At 41.4% G+C, this 15,088-nt stretch overlaps 1 protein-coding gene across 4 annotated transcripts in view; it reads right to left on the bottom strand.

The window, feature by feature from the left end:
* Window positions 1-56: 56 nt before the first annotated feature.
* Window positions 57-15,088, bottom strand: part of LOC133486098 (atlastin-2-like) — a 19,757-nt gene continuing 4,725 nt past the window's right edge. For 2 of the 4 annotated variants that reach the window (XM_061790746.1, XM_061790747.1), the window contains exons 2-14: window positions 11,142-11,308; window positions 10,848-11,057; window positions 9,202-9,336; window positions 9,015-9,119; window positions 8,899-8,949; window positions 8,771-8,827; window positions 8,549-8,641; window positions 7,659-7,797; window positions 7,465-7,592; window positions 7,313-7,369; window positions 7,149-7,220; window positions 5,432-5,863; window positions 57-2,069 (exon numbers count right to left, since the gene is read on the bottom strand). In XM_061790746.1, coding sequence (XP_061646730.1) covers window positions 1,926-2,069; window positions 5,432-5,863; window positions 7,149-7,220; window positions 7,313-7,369; window positions 7,465-7,592; window positions 7,659-7,797; window positions 8,549-8,641; window positions 8,771-8,827; window positions 8,899-8,949; window positions 9,015-9,119; window positions 9,202-9,336; window positions 10,848-11,057; window positions 11,142-11,308 — 1,790 coding nt within the window. In that variant the 3' untranslated portion in view covers window positions 57-1,925. Of the gene's footprint in view, window positions 2,070-4,361; window positions 4,592-5,431; window positions 5,864-7,148; window positions 7,221-7,312; window positions 7,370-7,464; window positions 7,593-7,658; window positions 7,798-8,548; window positions 8,642-8,770; window positions 8,828-8,898; window positions 8,950-9,014; window positions 9,120-9,201; window positions 9,337-10,847; window positions 11,058-11,141; window positions 11,309-11,632; window positions 11,949-15,088 lie in introns of those variants that run through there. The other 2 variants (XM_061790748.1, XR_009790912.1) reach the window with 2 other exon arrangements.

Raw genomic sequence — 15,088 nt, forward strand, 5'->3', positions numbered from 1 at the left:
AACTCGCGTAAGCAAGGTGCCTTAATTTGCGGCATTAAAAAAGACCAAAGGCGGAAGTGAGTCAACGATTTATTCTTAAGGTAAACACTTCATTCAAAAATAAATTACCGTAAATGTTTTTAAAAAGGTGTACAGGCATCATCATCACCTGCGCCCAACTCAGCCAATCACATTTTCTGTCGTCCTCGTTTAAAGCCTGCTTCGCAAACTTCTACAGCAGCAACACGACAACGGGAAAGGTAAATTATGTCAAACAAAAACAGCCTTGATTCGCTATAAAATGTATACAAAGTTTATTTAAATATCTAATTCCAACATGCATGCTAAAATGTGTGACAAAACTGGCGCTTGAGGTGATTCAATGAGGCTGCTACTAGCTTATTGGCTCCTGAGAATTGAACGAGTGCGACTTTTAAAAAGGGCAAAAAGTCACATGATGGTTGATTACAGTTTTAACACAATTTGTTACAAACCATTGTTGGTGAAAATTATTACAGAATGCCTGTAGTTTTGTCCAATAAAAGGGAGCGGCGGGGGCTAGTGGCTAATTAGCTTGAATTAGCAAGATTTAGCTTTAAACTTTTTATTACAACTTGACCGTTTTCGTTAATTAGTTACAGTGCATATAACTACAAACGTTCATTATATTAAAAAAAAAACAAAAAAACAAGGTATACACTTTGGGAGACATTTTAGCTTGCAAGCAAAGATAAAAGCCAGTTAAAGACTTCCCTAATCTTAATTTGAACTGCTTTTAATGTGTCAAAATGTCAGTCAGGGAGCAAATTGAGTGTTTATTCAAAAATAAAACTTTGGGAGAGAAGCCTTTTCTCTTGCCTACTAAAGCTTTAAATGCTTACTTTTAACATGGTACGGCAGCTACTGGCTAATTAAGCACTAAAAGCAGCGGCAATACTGCTAATTTACAGTTGCTAGCTGTCAAGTGTTTTATTGATTAATTACAGTGGATAAAAGCACATTTATGAATAGAGAAATGGTGGTTGGTCTAAAACCTTTGAAGCCTCTTAACCTTTTTCTTAGAAGAAATACAACTCTAGGAAAGCCTTTTTAGCCTGCTAACAGCCAGATAAAGTGTTCAACTTGTTCAATGTCACTTTAAATCAACTTGTCAAAATGTCAGCCAGGGAGCAAAATGAAATATGGGGGGAAAAAAACCTACTACTTCATGACAAGCCTTTTAGTCTGCAAGCGATGTCATCAAAAGCCTTAGTTGCTCAATATCACTTTTTTTTTAACCATGTCAAAATGTTTTCAAATTAGGTGTTTTTCTTTAGCGATAAAACAAGTGAGGGACATAAAGAGATATTAAGGATGGAAAAAATACAACTTATGGAGAGAAGCATTTTTACCCTGTGAACAGCTAACAGCCAAATAAAGCCTTGAACTTGCTCAATGTCACTTTTAATTGGCTTTATCGTGTCAAAATGTCAAGTCAGGGAGCAAATTAAGCGTTTCCATTAAGAAGTAGTTCATTTCTCGTACTAAGTGCGACATCATCGAAGGCAGCGCAGTTGAAAATGCTTCTCCAGCTTCTTTATCTTATTTTAGCGCCATGCAGGATAGGACTACAAAATATTTCCGAGTGTTAAGCTCTGAACTCAAAACACAAAGGCTGGCCCTGACAGTTTCTATTGATGACAATGCCACAAGCATACAAACGCATATTAACGTATAGAGTGTGATGTCATCACTTCTTAATGCTTGCATCCGCCCTCCATTTTGTTTCCTGAAGACCTCGATGGGAGTAGTTGTGCTTTCAAGGCAACGCGTTTGCGTCCATTGTTGAGAATGAAGAAAAAGTTTTGTTTTTTGGCAAAAGGCCACTGCAAGCTTTGGTGTTGATCGACTCGTCACAGTTCTAAGGACATGAGGAAGAGTGATGTGATGAGGAGGAGGGAAGTGCATCAGTGTGTCTTTAACTTGGTGTTTTGCTGCTGCTGTGAAGAAGAGGAGCCGCCGCCGGGTTCGGTCAGGCTGGCTTTGAGCGAGTTGACCACCGTCTGCCGCACGCTGTCTTCCATGTAATGTTCACTGAGCGGCTTGAGAACCTGCAGCACAGTAAAACACAGGCACAATACTCAGCAACGCTTCCTGCCAAATAGTGAGACGGTGTGTCCAGGGACACTACATTTAAGTATTACCATCAAATAAAATTTCCTGTAGATAATGGATTGTCAAAATATACACTGCACATACATACTGTATTTATTTTTACAACTTTAAACTTGGATTATTTTTTAAAAACATTTTACATACATATTGGATTTCAAGTTATATATTGTATTCATCAACATACTGTATTTAAAAAAAAATTAAAAAAAAAAAGTTTATTCACATACATACTGGATTTAAAAAATAATAAAAATTAAAAGAAATTGTAAAAAAACCCAATTCAGGTGAAGTTGGAATGTTATCTATTCATCCATTATCTGTACCGCTTATCCTCACTAGGGTCACGGGCACACTGGAGGATATCCCATCTGACTGGCGAGAGGCGTTGTATGTCCTGAACTGGTCGCCGGACAATCGCAGGGTACATATAAACAACCATTCGCACTCACATTCACACCCATGGGCAATTTAGTCTTCAATCAACCTAGCATGTATGTTTTTGGGATGTGGGAGGAAACCGGAGTGCCCGGAGAAAACCCACCCAGGCACAAGGAGAACATGCAAACTCCATACAGGCGGGGCCGGCATTTGAACCCCAGTCCCCAGAACTGTGAGGCAGATGTGCAAACGAGTCGGTCACCGTGCCGCCGTTGGAATGTTGTGTAATAGATCAAATCCATCCATCCATCCATTTTCTTTAGCGCTTATCCTCACTAGGGTCGCGGGCTGCTGGACCCTATCCTAGCTATCTTTGGGTGGGAGGCGGGGTACACCCTGAACCGATCAATGATTTGCAAATCCTTTTCAAACTATTCAATTGAAGGCACTACAAAGACAAGATATATAATGTTCAAACTGCAACTTTTTCCACTCTTTTGAATTTGATGCCTGCAACACTTCAAAAAAGGTGGGACAGGGGCAAGTTTACCACTGTGTTACATCACCTTTCCTTTTAACAACTAGCATTTGGGGAACTGGAGACACTAATTGTTGGAGTTTTGTAGGTGTAATTCTTTTCTATTCTTGCTCAACAGTTCGGGGTCTCTCGTATTTTGAGGTTGATAATGTGCCCCACATTTTCAATGGGAGACGAGTCTAGTTCTCATACTTTTTTACTACGAAGCCACGCTGTTGTAAACCGTGCAGAATGTGGCTTGGCATTGACTTGCTGAAATAAGCCGGGACATCCCTGAAAAAGACATTGCTTTGATGGCAGCATATGTTGCTCTGAAATCTGTTGTGTACCTTTCAGCATTAATGGTGCCTTCACAGATCTGCATGTTACCCATCTGAGATGAGCTCGGGCCCAGATAAGCTGGCGGCGTTTCTGGGTGTTGTTGATACAGTGTATATGGTTTTCGCTTTGCATGGTAGAGTTTTGACTTGCATTTGTAGATGTAGCGACGAACTGTGTGAGCTGAAAATGTTTTTCTGAAGTGTTACTGTGAACAACTGAGCCTGTCAGGGATGCTCCTTTTATACCAAATTATGACACTCCCCTCTTTCCAATTAACTCAATCAGTGCCAGCCCTCCCAGTTTACATGGATATTTGAATTCTAAAGCAGTCAGTGGCACTGAATGTGTTAACTTGTGGAATGTTCCAAACAGGTGTTTTTTGGGAGCATTCCTCAACTTTCCCAGTCTTTTGTTGCCCCTGTCCCAGCTTTTTTGGATGTGTTGCAGGCATCAAATTCAAAATGAGAGAATTTATAAAAAAAAATAATAATAAAAAAAAATAAAAAAAAATCAGTTTGAACATTATCTCGTCTTTGAAGTGTCTTCGGGTTGAAAGGGATTTGCAAATCATTGTATTCAGTTTTTTTATTTACATTTTACAACGTCGCAATTTCATTGGAATTGGGGTTAGTACTTAAAACAATTACCGGTACTATACCTACATTATATATACTTTTAAATTAGAGATTTAAAACTATTTGAACCTTCATAGTTTATATTTTAAATACTGTATTTAGATTTATATATATATATTTGTTTTTTTTTGTTTTTTTTTTGCTTTAAGAGTTTATTTGGACTTTGGTTTGGGAAACCGTAAAAAAAAAAAAAAAAAAAAAAAAAAAAGATTAAATTAAAATCAAAAGGTAAAACTAAAAAACAACAACCACTAGTGTCCTTGAGCATGCGCAAGACACCACCAAAATATAAAACTGAATCCAACTGATGAGGTGTCCAAAACACAACACACTGTAAGATGAAGACTAATAGCAACCGTGAGATCCTGCCAAAGGCCTGGCCACAGAATCCAACGCCTCCTGCCCCAACGTGAACAAACGGCTAAAAGTGTTGACGCAACAAAGTGTAGTCTTAGTGGCTCTTCCTTTGGCAGTAGTTGTTGTTGGGGGGTGAGAGCCCCGGCGCTCCCAACGCCAGCAGAGCGGCGGGCCCCGCCAACGGCCACGCCACACCCCTCGTCACGCGCTCGCAAAGTTTGGAAAACACCTGAGGAGCACAGCGGGGAGGAAGAGGAGCAGTTACCCACGAGACCCAGGAGGAAGATCCAAAAGGATCATATCGGGAATAAAAGAGGAAGAAAATGGAGGAAATGGCGGGAGGAAGTGAAGAAAAAAAGACAGGAAGTGAAGGGTCTTTGGCTGTCAACGTTTCTTTTGCTAAGGGCGTACTCACTTTTTTTATTTAAGGATTATTTCTAGTCATTTTGTTTTTCTAAACCCCCACTAGATCCCAGTCGTGCATTAAGCAATTATTTTAATGGGTTATTAGAGTATATAGGCAAAATCCAATTTAGAGTTGTGACTTCAGTGTACACCATGAAGAGCAGAGGTTGCCAACTAATCTCCAGTTAATAGTCAAGAATAAATTTGTTAAAAAGTGTTACAAGTTTAAGTGTGTTTAAATCTGATTAAAGTGGGTGAGAATGTGGAAAACAGTTTTTTTCTTTTTAAATGTGATCTGTATTGCAGATTTTCACCTAACACAAGTGGGCTTCCGTGATAAAAAGTGTTTCACTGTAACTGGCAAGAGGAGTGATTACAGCAATTATATCATACATTGCACGCAAAAATATGCCCATGATCGACTGGATTATTTGCAGTTGTTTTTTTTCAATTTGTTTTATAAGTGTACACTGTGACGGTTATTGTGAATATCTGGTGAGCGGAACATGGTACATTAACATCCTAGTGAGAATACGCCCTATAACAAATAGTTGTTGATTGGAATACAGAAATTAATGTAAACAATACCCTTTTCCACTTGCAGGATGGTATATAAAAGGAAAACCAAAAATGCTCGTCAATTCATGCTTATAAATAAACATACCTGTTCCCACAGCGTCTCGGCCACCAGGTCTATCATGGTTCCCACTTCGCGGAACTCTCCAGAGTACTTGACGTACGCCCACGTGCACAGCGACATGAGCGCCAGGCCCATCAGCAGGTTGGCCAGCGCCGCCAGCGTGCTCAGGCCCACAAAGCCCGTCACGCCAGACACCACGTAGGCGGCGAACATGACGGCGAAGAGCGTGGCGGGCGTGCGCGCAGCGTAGAAGATGTTCTTGCCGTCGTTGTGTTTGCAGAAGTTGCCGAAGGCCTCGTCCAGCTCGGCCTCCAGCTGGCTCTGGTAGCGCTGGCAGAACTCGTCGCCGCCCATCTTCTTTACCGAACGGAAGTAGCGTACAGAGTGCTCACGGAATTCGTCGTGGCAGTGCTGCAGGTCGGCGGGGGCGATGTATGGCTTGTCGCCACCGCACACCTGAAAGACCATGTACACTTTAGTAAGTGTACAGGATGGGTTTTAAGTAAAAATTCAACACTACCCCAGGTAAAAATAGGTGAAAAAAAAATAAAAATAATGTAAAACTACTCATGTGAAGAGGCCTGACAGATGCATAATGTAGAGGGACCAAGTAGGTGAAGGCACGATACTGTCCCCTAGTGGCATCTGATAACTATTGGTGGAATTCACAAGTGTTGGGTAGTAAAATTAGTCGTCAAGTAACCAAAATTCTGACTTCGATAATATACCTACCTGCATTAAGTATCTGAAACGATACTCTGGCAAAAAACAAAATATTGATTCATGGATGACAAAAAATAACAAAATAACTAAATTTTTTATCAAATCATAAGAAATAGCCAGTGGAGGATTATTAGAATAAATATATACAATGTATATAATTTGTTTGCATGCCCTTTGTACTTTCGTATAGCCTATATGCCGTTCACACACTTGTTAGCTCTTTCTTAATATTAGTCATGTTATTTTTTAATCATCTCTGTATATATGCAGGCAAACCTTAGTTTTCATATATGCCCATCCATTTGATTCGTCATATTTATTTCATATTTTTTTCTGTATATTAACTATCATTATTCTCCAAAAAATGTGGTTGGGAGGTAATATTTTTGGATGTCTGAAACAAATTGGATTTCATTATTTCCTATGGGAACTATTATTTCAGTTTTCGTACGATTCGGTTTTAGTCGAGCTTTCTGGAACGGATTGAATCATAAAAACTGGAAATAATAAATAAAAATAATAAAGTTTCAGGGATGCAGCGTTGTATCATGAAGCCGGGACACGCAAACGTGCCACAGTCCAAAATGCTCTTCATGGAAAAAGGTATTAGGACACACAATTCAATTCATATCACCATTCAGTAATGATGTCAAAGTCAGCTTGGATAGGCTCCAGCTCAACTACAATCCTAGTGAGGACAAGTGCTATTGAAAATGGATGGGTGAGTGTTAACATGTGCTTGATAAAATCTGTGTTGCTCTTAATGTACTGAGAAGCCAGACCCGGTCCAGTAAGTTCCATTACTGTGGCTCTGGTCACATCACAGAAAGACATGGCTGTCTTTGGAGGTTTAACCATAGCCAATGACATGGCCAGTGAGTAGCAAAGCAATGGATCATTCATGTCATGACAACACTTTTAATGACGTCACAATGGCTACTAATTGTAATCGGTTCTCTTTTTAAATATGTCAAGTGGTCTTCTGCTTTAATTCCTCTGCCGTAACGCACGTCCTGACCTGCTCCATGTTTTTGCTGTACATGTCTTTGGCTCCTGCTACAGCAGTCAGGTTGTTGGCTTCGGCTGTTGCCTGGGAAATCGCAAACAAACATTCGTAATCCTTATGGAGCAGCACAACAGGTGAAAGGTTTATATAAAAAAAATTAAAAAAAGACAGCAAACCTGCAACATGGACTTTGGATGAGGCAGCTCTTCACCTTGATAGATCTTTATGTACGCCTAAATTGTTGTTAGAGTTCATATTAGTAATAGAAGGGTGAAAACCTGATCTTCTGTTACAGTCATTTCGTGGGATCTCTGTGTAAACAAGGTACCTTGAAGTACTCAACAAGATCTCGACAAGTGACTTTGTTGCCGCCGATCTCTTTCACCACCAGTCGTTCGGGGTTCAGCAGCAGAGGCACCAGCCGCGACAACGCCCGCTTAAAATCCCCGTCAATGTCTGTAACACACACTGATGATCTACTCCTTGTGACGCACATCACAATGCGTATTTTACCAACTTTACCTCTCAGCCGTCCATCAAAGTAGGGGTTGGTGGAAACCTTGAGGCCCGGGTGAGGCAGCAGGAAGCAGCCGATGTTGGAGAAGCACGAGTGGATGTGCTTGCGGACATTCTGCAGCTCCTCGTGCTGGTTCTGCTTCACCTGTGTGAGTAGACGGCATCACACTTGTCACATTATAACCTGCTAAGTGGCACATTTTAAGCGGGGTACACATATGACAACAATCGGGCCAAATTTGAGCATTTTCCCCTCCCTTTCGATCAAAGTCAGGCAAAGGTCCACTTGTTGGAGGTCTCGAATAGTTTATCCTGGGCATTTATCCTATGGTGTGGGGTGTGTAAAGAGGGAAGAGTCCTCCCCAATCGGTCGCAGCCAACAATCATAATTGTTAAACCTGTTCAATATTTACGATGGAAAATGTTTGTGGGTGGTCAACACTGACTTGTGCCGAGCCAAGAATCCAATCAGGAAGCTTGTGCTGTTGCCCGACACAAATAAAGCAACTGGTTTTGTTGAGTAATTGTATAATGTGTCTCACAAGTCATTCACCACAAGAAAAATGAAAACAGTTAGCCTAGCTTCTTCTATTTCTTCCTCTACTACCACTTTTTTGTTTTTTTGCCCCATGGCACCATGCTGCCTTTCACAGGACACTCTTGGTACTACACACCAAGGCTGGTTAGGGGAGGGGACTTTCAATTGTTAGTGGAGATATCGTTGTGTGTGGTGTGTAGCATTGGTCACCGAGTGCACCACACCCTATAAAAGCAGTAAGAACACACTTGCAGATCGTTTCTGACTTTGTGTGGCTTCTCTCATGTTTAAATATCAAGTTTAGGCGTTAAACATTGGCATGTGCTTCTTAAAACATCACACATGGGCCAAGTCTCACCTGAAGTCGCTTCTCCAAGAAGGCGTTGCCTCCCTCCAGGCCGTAATCGTGCTCATAGGGGAAACTCCAATCCCGAATCAGGAACATGAGGGACTAATGAACAACGTAAACATCATTTTTAACAAGATGAAAAAACAAGCTTCAAATAAAATAGCTTTGTAGTCAAAATTTTGGAGACACTTGGATGAGAAGGTGTGTCTATACTGCATTTGTGGTGAGCACCTGGAAAGGTTTCAAGTAGATCTCTTCCATGGCGAGACGGCCATACTCTGTGAAGAGCTGCATGAGGGGGGAAAAGACAAATTATAACCAACTGTAGTTTGGGGAGATTTTAAAAAGATGACACTAACTTGAAGATGCTGCAGGTCGTCTTCCTGAATATTTTGCGAGAGATTGTACACCTGAGAAGAAAAATCATGTATTTTCCAGAATTTTCTGTTACGAGGGTGAGCGTTTTAGGACTAACCTGCACAGAACTGGTCATTGTGCTGAGGGCAAACACAGTGGCACAGTCCTTGATGGTGGACTGGCTGTCAAAGGCTCCCTGCGTGTCCACGAGGAGGACGGCGACCTTAAAAGCAATAGCGTTAACAGTGACGCATCCTCTCATTTCAAAGATGACACCCTCTCCTTGGGAGATTGTGCAGGTATACCTGGCTGCCATCCGGCTTATTCACCACAAAGACTTCACTCCAGACTTGAATCCCTGTGGTCTCCCTCTCGCAGCCTCCTCTCCAGGTGAAGCCAGTCAGTGGCTCGTCATCACCTCCAATCCACTGCTTATTTTGCTGATGATGCATGGAAGCAAAATGAGAAGAAAGGTGAACAAACACAATGACCTGGAAATTTTTCGGATACATGAGGCGATGCACTGGCCATTAAGAAGTATGTTTAAGCAGGCCTCCAGAGCAAATAAGTGATTTTCAAGTCATGCGCAGACATTGATTCCTGTTGATGGCCGTGCTTCACACACCATCTTGTGATTGAGGCAAACCCTTTTTTGTGGGTTCAATAAATATCAAAACAACACTTGAACATCATCAATGTTCATGTCCTTACGAGAGATGGACAAGGTCAAGAAAGAGATGTAAATTTTATTTGTATTTATTTATTTATTTATTTATTTTTAATCGTAAACTTGACATCCATCCATTTTCTATACCCTTATCCTATTCAAGATCACAGGGAGCCCATCCAAGCTGACTTTAGGTGAAAGGCGGATTGCACCCAAGACTGGTTGCCAGTGAATCACAGGGCACAGAGACAGAAAACCCTTTAGTTTTCACACGGTCACTGAATGGGAATCAAAACCACACTGTCAGGTGAGTAAAACACTATACCATCAGTGACTACAATCTTGACAATCAAGTGGTATTTCGTCAGTGTAACATTAAAAACAACAACGCGGCAATGCAAGCAAATCAAAACATAGAGCAGCTAACAGTGGTGGGCCAAGTTTTACTGACCCAGTTGCATTGCTGCCTAAACGGGCCGCTGAAGAAATTTTGACATGACATAAATACTTATCGTCACTCACCAATGGAAACTCGATACTGCTAAGATGACTGACTTAACATATCTGTGTTCTTCTGCATAAACTGCACAAAGTATGTACTGTATGTTTTACAGTGTCATGTTGACATTGTTCAAGATAATGTTACAGTTGGCTGGTGACCAGTCCAGGATGTAGCCCCCTCTGGCCCAAAGTCAGATGGGATAGACTCCAGCTCACATGTGACCCTAATGAGGACAAGCGATATAGAACACGGAAGAATGATAATTAGGCTTATCATCTCACTTTGCTGCAGAGCAAAATGGTCATTTAAAAAAACATACTGGTGCTTCCAGATTAGACAACACATCAATCGTTATGTTGATCCGACTCAACACAGGAAGGCGGATGACATTCTAATCCGGAACGTCAGAACTGTGAGCTGGATGTGCTAAACAAAGTCACTGTGCCTGGCTAAAAAAAAAATAAATGATATCATAGAAATGATGCGTTCCAATTAGAGAAATAAACTTAATGCCATGTTTTCAAATGACTAATATAGACCCAAATTGATAAATAATTGGTCATCTTCCCATCACGAATTCAGAAAGGCTTGTGTTCACACAGCTGTGAGAATTTCACATTCCAAATCGTGCGTTGTTACAGTGGGTTTGAAAGACCACATGGCTGTAAGGTGATCCTGCTTGCCATGTATCACTTTCTGTTATTCATGTCAACAATCATCATCAAAGCGTCATTTGACAAGCACACGTGTTAAAAGTAATAATACGTGCGTGGTGCTCTCACCTGATTGTACATGTAACGCAGCATAAAGTCCAGCAGGAAGGATTTTCCCTTGCGGAAGGCACCAGCCACTGATACCACCACCACATTGAGATCCCGTACATCCTCCTGCAGCAGGATTTTTTCCAGCGCGGAGGCATCCAGCTCGAAGCTGTGCTCGTCCTCATTGGCCAGCAGGATCTGCACGGGCCGGGCCTTCTCATCCTCCTCATCCTGATGACACCAGACATTAAAAAGTACATCTTGAACAGCAAGGTCTATACGAAAGAGTCAAGTACGTGCATGTGGAAACCTAACCTGTAATTCCTGAATGCCTTCATCGGGTGAAGGGGTGAGACCGGCCCCCGTGGCCCAGTCCGAGTTCATCTTCCCCAGAAGTAAGTCATCATCAAGGTCCTCTGGTCTGGCTCGAGCAGGCCTGTGACTGTGTCGAACGACGGTGACATCTTGGACTCCACTCAAGCCTTTGAGAAAAAAATGTGAGGTTATCGCTGCACTATTTAAGCCACACTACATGTATATGGGCAATTTTCACGGCACTCGATTCTTTTATTCAACTACGGTGCAGGGATCTAGGTCATGCTCAAAAATAGCTGTGCACTAAAGAAACACACAGAAGGATACAAGTCCACTAAGTACAAGGACAGTGTTTACTGCTTTTCTGAAATGGACAGGACTGCAGCAGTGCACAGTCAAACGATTTAGATGATTCCCCATTCAAATGTGCTTAGCCTCATAGTTTCACAGAGCACTCATGCAAATTAGGTTTGAGTGCACTATCCACTCACCACAGCTGCAGGACGTACCACTCATCACGACTTTGTAAATAATTCAAATCCTTTTCCGAAAGACCCCGTCCTGAAGTGTAATGCTTCCATCTCCCTGCTTGTAATTGTTCATTATCGAAGAGTAGCCTGAGCTTGTGTTATGCTAGACTAATTCCTGATAACGCTAGCTCGTGAGCGTTCATCTCGGGAGGGCAAACTAAAATTAGCCACCTTCCTCCGTTCACTGGCCTGCTTTTCCAAGCTTGCGCACACTAAAAAAGGTCAGTGCGTCAGGATGAGGACAAGTTTGTCGGTCACACATCACTTTCTTTAACCATATGGGGCAAGAACAGCGCATCAATGAGAGTTTCTTAATCCGTGCACCAGCTCTTTGCTTCCCTGGACTCCCAATATGGGAAGTTTCTCACTCGAAAGACAAGTGATGGGCCAAGGCGAATTATCAACCAATGACCTACTGGTTAGGACACATTCACCGGCCATTTGTAATCTCTCATGTCGAAAAAGGGCAAAGGTTGCTTGCATAAAACTCTTGCAACACTGAGGATCTCTGCCAAGGCTTCTCTAGCACAGCTTACTTCAGTCATGTGAAATGCACTAATCGCTTTAAAAGCTACCAGAAAGTCAAGAAAAAAAGTGCCACTAAAGCTCTCATTTCCACTGCCTGTAAAACAATTTCCCTACAGTTTACCATGTCACTGTTCTATTTATGACAGAGAATCGAGGGGATGACGTCAACTAAGCCAGTCTTCTTTCTCAGGTAGCATCACAGCCACAACAATGTCAGGATGTTGCTTGTGAGTAAAGGAATGCCCAAAAAGGTCTTTGTCCAGCAAGTATTTGTATATGCCACGCCAAGCTGACGTCGTCACACGTTGAACTTTGAAGGCTCCTCGACGTACGATGGAGTTATGTTCCGACGGTGGCGACGTAACCCGAATTTGTAAGAAAGTCAGAACGTGTCATCGTCTGTTACTAGTCTCATAAGTAATAATTACAGTCAATATTTGTATGAAAAACACCAAGGCCAGAAATATAAAACAATCCAATCAAAACTAGTACAACGGTAAATGAGCGTGCCTGTAACAAAAGTAGTGAATTATCCTATTATTGGCATTAGACTCAGACTCAACATTTGTTCTTTTATTATTGGTTCTTAGCGTTATTTTTTACACCATTGATCATTGCATAATCTTGGACAGGCTCGAGAGTTATTTTGGTATCACAGGACAGGTGCTTAAATGGTTGAGTTCTTGTCTGTCTGGAAGATCTCAACGTTTTTGTTTTTTAAATAATGTGTATTCTTCCTTGTGTTCAGTTCAGCATGGAGTCCCACAGCGCTCTGTCCTCGACCTACTGCTCATTTCATTGTATTTGGCACCATTAGGTCAGATTTTGTGCTCTTTTTGGATTGCATTTCATTTTTGTGCTGATGATTTGTAATTACCCATGCCAGTTATCACAGGGAAAGGGTCGGCTTCTGACAAACGTACAACGTGCCTCGCTGCTGTGAGGTCCTGGTTATCAGCTAACGTTTTACTTTTAAATCCATCTAAGACCGAAAACATCACTATTGGACCGTTTAAACAGTATTTTTTAACAATTTCACCCCGTCTCTTGATGACTGTGTTATTGATTGCAAGGATAGGGTAAAGAATCTTTGTGTACTCTTTGACCAGACTCTTTCATTTGAGTTGCATTTAATTACGCATGGCCTTTTTCCATCTATGCAAAATTGCAAGGATCAATCCTCTCAGTGAATGAGGCAGAGACGCTAACTTAGGCTTTGTGACATCTAGGCTTGACGACTGCAATGTTCTTTTATCTGGCTTGGCCAAAAAAAACAAACAAAAAAAACATTCGAGGTCTGCAACTAGTCCAAAACGCGGCAGCTCGGGCTTTAACTGAGACTTCGAGGTATGAACATATTACCCCTGCATTGGCCTCCCTTCACTGGCTCCCTCTCCACATCAGAGCAGACTTTAAAGTGCTGATTTTAACTTGTAAAGCTTCAAATGGCTTAGTACCAGTGTATTTAAAGGAACTTGAACAAATGTATGTTCCAACACGGTCTCTGCGCTCGGAGGGGAGCAGCCGTCTAACCTCCCAAAAGTAAATAGGAAGCTGTTTGGTGAACGAGTTTTTTCAGTTCGAGCACCAATTCTGTGAAACACTCTTCCACTTGATGTCAGGCAAGCCTGCTCAGTTGAAATTTTTAAAGCAAAGTTAAGAGACCCACCTGTTTACGCTTGCATGTTAACATATGGTGTCCTGTTTTAATGGTGTGTTTTTGTTTTGTTTCTGTTTTATTTACAAATTTGTTTTACTTTGTCTTATTAAAATTGTTTTCATTGTTGGTACTGTACCAGTATTTGCATTTTATCTGTACAAAACTTTAATTGAAAAGCGCTCTATACAAATTAATTATTATTATTATTGTGCCAAGTGACCGCATATTCTTATGCTGCATGCCGTTCGTGACCTTGAAATATCGTATTTCTGAACTGTCGTAAACTGAGGGCCCCCTGTATCTGATTGTTGAATATTGTGTTCATTGTGTGAAAAGCAGGGCTGCAGCTATCGAATCTTTTTAGAATTGGATATTCTACCATTATCCCATCAATTAATCGGATAAAAATTGATTTTGCAATATTTAACACAATCAATATATTATTTTTGTCCATTTGGGGTTGTAACCTCCTGTTCTACTCTAGTGTCTGTGACAGAGTGTGTGGCTTTAAAAAAGCAGAGCCTGGCAAGTGACGTGGGCGTCAGCAAATGAGTGAGTAGAGCTGGTTGGCTGTTAACTGGCTGACCCGTTAGCCAGTCCTCGTGTTGAGCGACTCGGTGTGAGTTGTGGCCATCAGTAGCTCGTGTATGAATGTGCTTATTACGCATATGTAACCGGAGTATCCAGAGAAAATCCATGTAGGGACGAGGAGAACATGCTAACTTCACACACGTGATGCCGGATTTGAACCCAGGTCCTGTGAGGCAGATGTGCTAACCATTCCTTCACCGTGTCGCCCGCAGAAACATTAGTCGGTGTAAGAAACAATTATTCCTGCAAAGCTTGCTTTGACTTCTTTTTGTAGTCAACTTATTTTAGTTATTGAATTGCTGCAGCCCTTGAAAGCTCACACAGTTGCAGAAACATTTCGCCTTTGCTGGGTTCTGCGTAAAGGCAAAGGCAGATAACTGCCAGATCTTCTGTTACGACTGGATCGCTGTTAAAAGAGGATTTAAAAATTAATGCAGGGTTTTTGAAAAAAACAAATCAGAATAACAAAGACTGACAGAGAATCCATACGACCTATTGCAACAAGGTTTTATTTAATTAGCTTTTACTTACTATCCAGAGTAGTACGAAAGGAGTGCACTTACAGATGAATTGTTGGGAAACAGAGCAGTCTGTGTGCACAGTTAAATACCAACGTTCCACAAATTTAATCCCACGTT

The sequence above is a fragment of the Phyllopteryx taeniolatus genome, chromosome 11 (genome assembly GCF_024500385.1).
Source record: "Phyllopteryx taeniolatus isolate TA_2022b chromosome 11, UOR_Ptae_1.2, whole genome shotgun sequence".
Lineage (NCBI taxonomy): Eukaryota > Metazoa > Chordata > Actinopteri > Syngnathiformes > Syngnathidae > Phyllopteryx > Phyllopteryx taeniolatus.